The following is an 11,442-nucleotide window of genomic DNA, read 5'->3' on the forward strand; positions in this document are numbered from 1 at the left end:
GACACACACATGAAGCCATATGCTATACAGTACGCACACATACAGAAACTCTCCCACACACACACACACACACACGCAGCGTAGTGAGGAGTTAAAGTGAACAGCTGTTTTCCCACTGGGCCTCAGTGCCAGCCAGGGCTTTTAGCTCACTTCAGTGCTAACTTCAGCTGACACCTTGTCTTAACTGTGTGACGGGCGGGTCACTTTGTGTTTGTGTAAAAAGCACAGAGGGCTAGTGACCTGATGGAGGCTCCGCTTTCCTGTTAGCTTTTTGATGTAATGTTGTGAGCGAGCTCATTGCTACAGTATCAACAGTAGCACTAACACAGGGAACTACCGCGGGTGACAAACTCGCAACAGACCTTGACTGTGACATCAGAAAATTGCTCCGTTAAAAGTTCACGCTTCATAGAGATGTGAAAAAGTGGTTTGTGAGGATGATTTGTTCCAGCAAAGTTTATGAACTAATCCAAATCGTTTGTGACTGTGGCACAATACTATCTTGGCTTGCACTTTCAATGTAGATCAGCAGTAATATTTCAGCGAAAGAGACAGATGTGGCACACTAATGTTATGATGAATACAAATATCTTTACATTGAAAGCATCTCCAATAACCTTGCCTTTACCCTTTCAGTCCTGCCTCGCCACATTCAAACTGAACATGACAGTCACAGCTGAATGCAGCAGTTTTTTTTTTTTGCCTCTCTCAAAGCCAGAAAAGTTACAACAGTGACAATTACGTCTCCTCTTTCTGCTCTTCTGCTTTGTCTGTTCAGACTGAAAGCCATTTTCCAGTGTCAGACAGGCCTGTGCGCACTTAGCCTACATGGAGCGGGTCGAGTTAAGTGTGAGCCCTTTGTTTGCTTTCAGATAGACCCATTTCTATGGCAAACTGCTCTTGATGGCACTTGACTGTTCAACCTCAGCAATGCTGCGGCCACTTGTGAGCGAGTTTACAGCTCTGTGGAGGCTTGGCGTGACACACAGACGGCTGAAAGGCTGGTTGATACCACTGCTGGCAGTTGTTTTTCTTTGACAGACACTGTGGGGCTGCAGGAAGCATGATGTTTTAAAGGAGGGACAATCATGAGTGTGCGTGTGTGTGGTGTATTGTGACATAAACCACACGTACTAAGCCTCCCAAATGCCATTTTGACAAAAAGACAGAATGTAGCCTTGTTTTAAGAGACACGCTTTAAAAAAAAAAAAAAAAAAAAGTTAAAAATGGAAAGTTATGAATTCAGAAATTGCTCTCCATCTCTCTATCTGCCACAGAACTAACACTATGTATAGCAGTTATGAGATAATCGGTGAGAGCTCACGTAGCTGTTAGCGGGGAAGGTCAGCGCTCATCTACCTTTTAGTGCTTCAAGCCTGAGTGGCAAAAACTCAATCTGCATAAATTGTGGCATTAATCTACATAAACTTTTACATAAGCGGGGAAATTTCAAATGCAGGGGTCAGGCGTCGGGGGCAGCAGTCAAGGACGTAAGAGCACAGATTTGATCAAAGTGGCCACAAGAGAAAGACGAGGGGGAGGGAGAGGGAGACGGAGTGACATGGTGTGTGTGTGTGTGTGTGTGAGAGAGAGAGAGTGAGGTAGCTCACAGCAGGTCATAATCACCAGGTTCCTATAACAAGCTGTCCTCACTATTATGCTCATCCAGTAGGAGTGACTGTAATGTGTGAAGCTGACCATGGCATGACACACTGTAGAAAGGTGCAGGTCCACCACAATGTGGATATGTTGTTTTTTTTTTTTTTTGAACCACCACTATAGAACCCCATACAGACACTCGCAACACTATGTCTGCTGGAAAATAGATCTGCCATTGTCGCTTCTGGATGAACTCTAACAAAGATGGGATGGTTTTGGAAGACCAAGGTTGTTTTTCATTACAGTTCATCCTGTTCTATGCCTTTCTTTGAGAGGACCAGCCTTGGACAGAGTTCTGCAAGGATCCTCTCAGCCTGGGGCACAAACCTAAGCATGTCATGCAGTGTTTTCTACCTGAGGAGGAAAAGAGAAGAGTGGACAAAGTTTACTTCTTCCACTTCTGCTTAATACTTCTGCTTTCCCTGGCACAATACAGGGTCATATGAATTGCTCCTCATTCTTAAATGGTGTACGTGTGTGAGTGTTATAATCTGTTGGATGTAGGGTGGGTTAGAATTCAAGAACATTTAGATATAACGAATATAAAACTGAACAAAGAAAGGCTAAATTCAAATTTAATACTTAGATATGTGCAGAGTAAATGCATGCATGCATAGTGAATGTGCATAAACTAAATTTATAAATTGCTTTACACCACTCACTCTTGAAATGCATGAATTTCCTTGCAGTTAAGTAAAATGAAACTCCTACAGTATGTTCTCCTCTCATGGGAAATTCGGTTGTTGGAGCGGCAAAGATATGTAAACGAATATCGCAGAAATAATTTAAGCACAAAGCATCACTTACACTACAAGCCAGATACCATATTATAACTGCATTTTTGAACAACGGAAATCATGTTGCACTTGTGTTTTATGTGTGCAGTGACCAGCAGGAAAAATTCCCTTTTATTGATGATGAAAATTGGAAATGACAATAAAACTGCCTGACACAAAAATGCAAAATAAAATCACCACAATCTGCTACAGTCTTTCAGTCCAATCTAAACTACCACTGCCTCTTTTCTAGCATTCCTTCTGTCATGTCTGTCAATCCCACCTCTGTTCGCTCACATCATCAGTAAGCCAGAAGAAAGAAATGCAAGATTGAGAGGCACAGTTTTCCAGTGTACCCTGCCGTCATTGTGTCAAAACCAGCTGACAGACAGGCTCAAACCGGAGGGATGACACTGGTGTGGGGAGGAGAGGAGCCCTGCAGCACGGCCCTGGGCTCGGCTTGCCTGAAAGCCGGTACGACTGACTGTATGGCTACGTGTTTGATTGTAGATCTGTCTGCCTGAAAGCTAACTGTGTGTGTCAATGCGAACTGACTGCTCTTTGTCGCATATTTACCTGCCTGACTTTCTCTCTTTTATTTCCTTTATGCGTGTCTTTTACTTTCCAATGATTTTCTATTTATTTATCTCCGTGCCAGCATGAGACTCTTTCACACACTGGACAACAGAATCCTCACTGTCATACGTCAGGGGATAGAAATTACAGTCTTGTGTACTAATACTCAGCTCAATTGCACTACATACAGACATCATTGCACATAACCAGTGCTAAATGACACATTTACCAACAGAAGTCATGAAAATAGCATCACATGCTGTTTATTTTGTATTACACACAGACACACACACACACACACATACACACACACACACACAGTTATGAGCTGGGGAATGGTTTTGGTGCAGGGACGGTGACTGAAGTGAATCCAGGTGCTGGCACTGGGTGTCAGATATGCTGCAGTGGAGATAAATACAACACCTGGGGTATTACATGAGAGCACAGGGTAATTACACCATCCTTTATGTGTGTGTGTGTGTGTGTGTGTGTGTGTATGTGTACATGAATGCAAAAATGTCCCGCTAAGACTTCAGCTCTGAAGCTACGGCGGAGGGAGGGGAATTCACATGCCGAGCAAAAGCCACTGCCTGATGCACCAGCCAGATGCAGTCTACACACACACACACACACACACACACACACACACACACATATACATACACAGCGCAAAGCCCTTTGGCCTTTAGAGGGCAGGCGAAGACAAGAAATATAAAAGCAAGAGTGGAGGAGGGGAAAATTGGTGCAAAAAGAGGGAGGGAGGGAAGGAAAGAAAGAAAGATGCAGTGCTCCCTCCCCCTATGTCTCTCTCTGTCTCTGGTCTGAGGCTGGGGCTGAGGCTGAGGCAGACAAGCTGGGAAGCAGGCAGCTCCACAGCATGGTAAACATCCTCTCTCTCTCTCTCTCTCTCTCTCTCTCTCTCTCTCTCTATCTCTCTCTCTCTCTCTCTTCCCCCCTCGCTGCCTGAAAAAGAGAGGCAGGGTGAGTGTGCGAACTGCAGCCAGGGGCACGGCATCACATATCCACAGGGAGCTGCTAGCTAGCGACTAGAAACCACAGCAAAAACAACAAGGCCAACCAAGTGAAGCACCAGAGCAGCCAGCGGAGAGGCATCAGATAAAGGAAAAAGAAAGACCGGCCAGACATGTGAATATGCTTAAATCTCTCTCTGCTTTAGCAACAGTGTCTGAACGCTCACCTATTTTTTTTCGCTCCCCCTCTCTAGTGTGATAATCAGAGTATAAAAACAAAAAAAAATATGGATGAGAAAAATGTGGAGGGTACATTAGATGAAGCGGTTGGGCCAATATCTTTATCTTAGTATTAGTATCTTTTTTTTACATATTAGGAAAATACAATTGACCAATATTAGAGGAAGAACATTTCAATATAGTCAGTGAAAGTATGGTCAGTTTAATAGGTTGTGTCTGATTAACGGGTTCAGGCACAGATTACAGTCAGATCATAACCTTTTACAGGAAGTGTGGGAGGGTGATAAGGTACAGCAGGATGTGAAGGCATGGACACCAGCTGCTGGCTTCGTGTAATCCCCTGCCACTACAACACTTCTAGTGAGAGGGGGCATCAGATATACTCTGATTTACTGGATGCTGATCAGTGGTGGGCGATTAGCATCTTAAATGATCAGAGTGGAGCCCTAAATGAACTCTCTTGAATCAGAAATGGCTAATCATAACCATCAGCTGTTGGCTCTAAAACCACATCATGCACTGAATCTTCATGTGCAAGCGGATTAACAGTTTCCTATGATGCTATTAACATGCACACAGCCGCATTTAGTTAAGCAAACTAGTGCTTAATTTGATATAAGAAGACTGAAATGTGCCTACAAATCACATTATAGCAAAGGGGAACCAATGCTGAATCCATGAGCACAGAAAACGTAAAGGTATGCTGGGGAGGAACTAGTTTGTATGATGTGCCGTCTGACCATGTCGGACGGTGAAAGTATGTATAGCTGTTCCAAACAGCCACACTTGAAGAGTGAAAAACCTGCCATCATAGAGAGGAGTGACATGCGAAAAGTGACAAAGTAGTGTAGTTGTGTAAAGAATGACAGAAGAGAGCTTGAGAAAGAAGTTCAAACCCTGCTTACATTGTCATCTCAACAGACTTGGCCAATCACTAAATGTCAGATTGAAACAGACGGTTTCGGCAAGTTATAGAAATTGTCAGATACAGCCCCTTCCCCAATTCCAGTGTCAGAAAGGTACGTGGGAAGGGGGTTTCAGAAGCTGTTGGACCATCTGACAAGCACCCGGGTTGGACCACACTGACACCATGAGACCAACCCTGATTTTAGAACTCACAACTCACAATACACACAATAATTTTCATGGAAAAAGACCAGTGCAAACTATGTCATGTTGGTATTATTTGCTCTTTTTCATACACAGTGTGCATAGTGCAAAGGTAGAAGGTGAAGCACAACAATATAGATGTTCTGTGCAAATCAGAAAGCATAAGGTGGGGTGTTCGTTTAGTTAAAAAAAATAAGATAAAATTTTTAAAAAAAGCTCTTTGATGTTGCTCCAAGAATCGATGTCCAAGGCCTAAGTGTGTTTTGAAGCGGCATCTTTTAGTTAATAATTTGGTGACTCCATCAGTAATCAGAAACTGATTACTTGACTGCAATGTGCAGCCACTAAATTTAAAGTGACTTCTGGAAATAATGCCACAAAATCCCATCAACACCAGACTGCTGCTAAATGAACCCAGAAAGGGTGAATTTAAAGGGTCAGTTAAAAAATGCAGATAGTTTTGCTTTTATTGGCCCAGGTTTTGAGTTGTATATGTTTGTGCCTCTACCTCAGTATAATAGAGGTGAGTGGAATTTCATTTTGTTCTCACAGCATTGAAAAATGACTAAATAAAATATAAAAAATACAACAGCACAATCTCTTTCCAGAAACAACGTCCCTCTCAATTAAGGAAAATAAACAGGGGCGAGTCAAGGAGGAAGTAATCTTTTAGAAATTCTCTCTGGGTAGTTGTGGGAACAGGATAGGCCCTTTTGACAGAAAACATTTTGACATGTCAGTCAGAAAAAACAAAAGTGTATATAATAAAATCAAAGATGGCTGAATTCTATTTATCTGCTTTGGTTTCAGGATCCTTGTGCATGCTGGCTCACAGTGACACTGTCGAGGCTTACCGGGGCACTCGAATACAGCAGAGTCATTGTTAATGTTATTAGAAACACCTGTGGTTTTCCTACTACAACAAGATGAGAGGCCTATTATCAATCATATACTTAAACTATTGCTTTACACACAGTTTTGGCAACAATAACAATACTGTTGAATGTGACTGCACCATTGCAACAGAGCCTCTTCTCTCTCAATTTTTTATCAAGCCTTTATTTGACATTGTGCTGTGAAAGTCATCCTTAGTAACTTCTGCTTTACTTTAGATTCTTGATGAATGAATGGCTGCTTCCACTGTGTGCACATCCTTGTAGAGCTCCAAACTCTTTGTTTTCTTGAGACGGTTTAACAATTTAGAGGTGAACTAGAGGTGGCCTTTACAACTGTAACAATTAAAAGACCAACACTCTACACACGCTGCAGGGTTTAACTTGTCATTGAAAGATTAGTTTAAGCAAACACACTTAACTGCTGTTGAATGTCTTTCTACTACACTTCATTTTCACTATATGACCCACTCCACCACTGTTCAAACACCACCCCATTGTTGACTTTCAATACACATTGTTGACTTCTTGTTAATGACTTTCAAGTAAGTAAAATTCCTTTTTTGTCTGTGTTTTTATCTCCATTATTTTTTCAATATACTATTCAATTCCTCTCTTGAGTCCTTGTTGAATGTTTTAATTTAAAGGGGGAAAAAAAAGAGTACTAACATTTTGTTTTCATAGAGTGTATGATGATGTGAGTTCAGGGCTGCAGCACAGAAACAGATAATGATCTTCATGGCCAACAAAACAAAATCATCTTTGGCCCATGACCATGCTGTTTTTCCTTTCAATCAGCCCAGAAGCTAACAAAAGGAATGAACTAAACCTTGAAACTCGGCTTTGTTTGCAGATGGAAAGAGCATGTTTTCAACACTTACAAGTTCACCACTCTCAATTATCATGTAGTCCTTACAAATAAATATATGACATTAAAACTCAAGATGGACCTTGTAGGTGAAAGACGACAGTGAAATAAAAATAGTTTAATGTTCCTTGGCCTCTACCCTTTCCTCCTCAGATAAGCTAGCTCCCGGTGGCCTTCATGCTGACTAAATGTATCAAGAGAAAAAAAGGCCAAGATATGTGTTTGTGTACATTATAAAAGTGGTGCTGAGCAGGAGTCACGTGACACAGGGATAAGACTCATCGACTTAGGGATTAATATCCTTTATTCATCGTCAAACGTGTTCAGATATCAGTACTTTTGTGGGCAAAGGTTAATTGAAACCAAAACATGTCAGAAGACTTAAAAAGTTTGTCTTCTAGCAGTAATATGGAACAAAGAAAACTTCGCTCAGCCACATAAACTTAACTTTACGTATCTATTAGTGCCAATAAGGACAAGGGAGAAGCAGCTAGCAAAGATCCTGCAGCTAGCAAAGCCACAGACCATGATATGGCTCAGATTCAAATGATGCAGAGTAAGATATTAGAGGAATCTGCAGATCTGAAAGAAATTTTACCATCTCTGTATTCCATGGATACAAAGCTATCCTCCCTTATCTCCTGCATTACGGAGGTGGAAGAACGAGTGAGTAGGCTAGAAGCCAAGCAAGCTAGCAAGAACGCTAATCCTGCATCCACAAAAGTGGACATACACCTACTGACAGACAGACTGGCTACTGCTGAGTGCAGAGCCAGACGCAATAACCTCGGATTTGTTGGGATACCAGAAAGGGCTGAAAATTTATCTCAACGTCCCTGAGAATTCACCCTCACTTGGGTGGAATCGAAATGGACCGCGCTCACAGTATCAGGACAGGTCTGGAAGGTGGGGACAAGATCACCTCCTTTCTAAGGGGATTCATTATTCAATATGTCTCTCATAAAAAGAAGGTTAATGCTGCTAAGCTCATAGATCTAGAAAGGAGAATTGAGAACACTGAGTCCAAATTGAAAAGGAATGTATCCGAAGGGGTTTTAAAAGAACTGATTCACCTTAAATACAAGTACAAGACTATAGTATCCAGGAAAACTGAGTCCTTGTTTAGGGCCAGGCAGACTATTTTTGAACTGGGGGATAAAGTGGGAAATACTCTGGCTTGGTACATTAAACAGAAAGAGTCCAAATCTTCAATAGGGATGGCAACTTGGCAACCAAATCTAGTGAGATAAATTTCATATTCATGGAATTCTACATAAATCTCTATACATCTGAAAGCTCTGCCATGGACAAAGAGATTATATCGTTTCTCAACAACTTAAACCTCCCTAAGCCGAGTATTGCACAACGAGAGGGCTTAGTTTCACCTATTAGTTCACAGGAGATAATTGAAGCGATCAAGGCCCTAACAGCAGGCAAATCCGCTGGCTAAGACAGTTATATGACCAAGTTTTTTAAATGTTATGCTGAAGACCTTTTGACATTATTTGAAAGGATGCTGCAGAGGCATTCGAAATTAGTAGAATACCTCCTTCTTCAATCAAGCAATTATCGCACTAATACTAAAAAAAGACAAGGACCTGCCTAACTGCAAAAAGCTATTGTCCAAGATTGATCTCAGTCGATTGTCTACTGCTATCTAGATACTTGCTAATAGATCAGACAAAACACTTATCCATCTGAACCAAGTGGGCTTTATCAGACGTAGAAATTCTTCTGATAATGTGAGACGCCTTATAAATATTACGTTGTTTGAGTGGGACTCTAAGTCCACCAGCAGCTATTTCACTTGACACTGTGATATGTTTGATTGGATAGAATGGAGATACATATTTCACACACTTAGAGCTTTTGGGTTTGGCCAAACATTTATGAGATGGATAGAAATCCTTTATAAAGACCCAGAGGCAGCAGTGCAAACAAATGGTCTCATTTCATCCTATTTTACACCTGGTAGAGGTACCTGGCAGGGGTCGGTGCTGTCACCAGGGCTCTTCTGACAAGCTCTTGAACCTCTTGCAGCAGCTATCTTTAAGAGCCCAAATATTCAGGGAATTAAGGAGTCTACACATAAGCTTGTGCTCTACGCAGATGATATATTGTGGTTTACCTTGGACCCACTTAGATATGTCCCAGTACATTTGGATAATATTGGCTTGTTCTCCAAGCTATACGGATATAAGGTTAATTGGTCTAAGTCAGAGGCTCTTCCACTGGCCTCATACTGCCCAAAAACTTTATTTCAGGTAGGGTCATTTTAGCCTACTGAAGGTTTAAAATATCTTGGTATTCTCTTCCCCCACAAATCGCAAAATAACTGGAAAGAATTTGGACTCTCTTTTTATGAAAATTTCATTAGATACGGAAAGGTGGTCACCATCATTTTTATCATTATGGGGAAAAGTCGATGTCCTCAAGATGAACTGTATCCCGAAACTGAATTACTTGCTTCAATGTCTTCCTATTGCCATATCCCATATGTACTTTAAAAGGTTCAACCATATTTGCAAAAACTTTTTATGGAATGGTAAATGTCCGAGGATAAAGTTAGAAAAGCTTCAGTTGCCAACCAGTAAGGGTAGCATGGGTCTCCCTAAACTAGTATTGTATCATTATGCCTACTGCCTGAGGGGTCGAGCGAGAATAAAAAGCAAGAAAGCCGATGAATCATATTAATAAAATGTTAGTTTCTGATTGTTTCACAGTGGTTACGTTCCAGAGGACAAATAAACACGCCCACACCTCCGCTCGACCCTGCGGCTGAATGCCGCACCGCCTGATTTGGAATATGGCCTTACTGCTAACCTTTTCCTCTGCTCTTCTCTCATTCACTGTCACTTTTCTGATGATCGCCCTCTCGCTTAACCACTCACTCGCTTACATACCGCCTTATTCCTTAAAAGGAGTTACGCTACCTGCAGTTTCCCAGCTAATGACACAGATGTTGACTCACGTTTTGAAACAGTGCTGCTCAGAGGCTACCAAACGCTATTGATTTCTGAATGGATGAATGAATTTGGTGCTATTTTTGGCATTTAAAAAAATATTTTTTGGCCTGGCGGCCCACCAGGCCTGTACTATTATAGGGGAAACACTGGGCGTCTATCTATTATGCAGTGATTTTCCAGCAGACAGTTACTGTGTCTTGTCATGCTGATGTTAACTTGGACAGTAGATTTGAACACTGATGTTGCAAAGAAAGAGTAAGATCATATGTGAGTATCAGTATCAGTATGTGAAAACACTAAGAGGGTATCAAGAGACATCAAAATTAGATTAATCCAGTTTAAGAATCTCAATCACTTTTTCTTGGATCCCTTCCAGACTGTTTGGGCTTAAGCTTAGGGACAATGCTGACTGTTGGAAGTGCTGCAGTTTTGAAGGGACTCTTCTTCACCCACTCTGGGAATGTCCTATGATTCAGAACTACTGGCTAAAGGTTCATGAACGTATAAAACCTTACCAAGACCAACTTTGAGCTCTGCCCATGGCTAAATGTTCTCAGTGATCCACAAATGACAACTCACTGTGAAGCTGATGACTTTATTTAGACCAGTATAATGGTGGGAAAGCAAATTATAATGAGAAACTGGAGGAACCCAGGTGAGCCCTCTTTGTAGGAACGGTTCACAGTCCGCAACAGTGGCATCATACGAACAAATTTGCTGAAAGAGGCTTATTTTGGTTAATCAAGACCGTTGGTTAGTCCGTGTCCATTGGGAAAAGGGAGGTTCTGTTATGCTTATGGATTCAGAGACCTAGGCGCTGATTTATAGAATGTTTACACATTGCGAAATACTTTGAATTTTTGCTTATTAAGTCTCAAATTACAACCACTGAAGTACACACTCTATGCATTTTTCTAACATGTCCACATTGTTAATGTGGACAGAAGTAAAATTCAAAAAATACTAATTACAAAAAAAAGATTAAAAAAAATAAAGTAGTGCTAAGCATAAGTAGGCTACAAAAAACCTTTGGTAACAAATCACAAAATCATCACCCCCACTCCACTTGAGCTCTGGTTCCTCATCTGTATAAAACACACGTATGCACACATGTTTATCTGAAAAGGGGTCTCACTCTCCTCTTCGAGCACAGTGAGGAACAATCGGGGGAAACTGTTGGATAGAACTCCACACTTAATCCTGGCAACCACCCGAAAAACGAAGAAAGAAAGGTTCGGTGGGGTGGGAGGGATTGGTAGGTAGCAAGAGAGGGGCAGGAAGAGAGGAGAAAGAAGAAGAACCTAGTTGAAAATTCCCAATGAGGGAAGTCCTTGAAATACAGCCTGGAGAAACCCGCAGTTGAAACATCAACACCCGAGTTAA

General features: G+C 41.5%; 1 protein-coding gene across 2 annotated transcripts in view; it reads right to left on the minus strand.

Annotated features, from left to right (window-relative positions):
- slf1 (SMC5-SMC6 complex localization factor 1) overlaps nt 1-11,442 on the minus strand; it is a 36,539-nt gene that overhangs the window by 1,913 nt on the left and 23,184 nt on the right. The window contains exon 18 of one of the 2 annotated variants that reach the window (XM_067607536.1): nt 1,776-3,974. The exons of the other annotated variant lie outside the window; for it this stretch is intronic. Coding sequence (XP_067463637.1) covers nt 3,697-3,974 — 278 coding nt within the window. The 3' untranslated portion in view covers nt 1,776-3,696. Of the gene's footprint in view, nt 1-1,775; nt 3,975-11,442 lie in introns of those variants that run through there. 2 annotated transcript variants of the gene reach the window in all.

The sequence above is a fragment of the Thunnus thynnus genome, chromosome 2, assembly GCF_963924715.1.
Source record: "Thunnus thynnus chromosome 2, fThuThy2.1, whole genome shotgun sequence".
Lineage (NCBI taxonomy): Eukaryota > Metazoa > Chordata > Actinopteri > Scombriformes > Scombridae > Thunnus > Thunnus thynnus.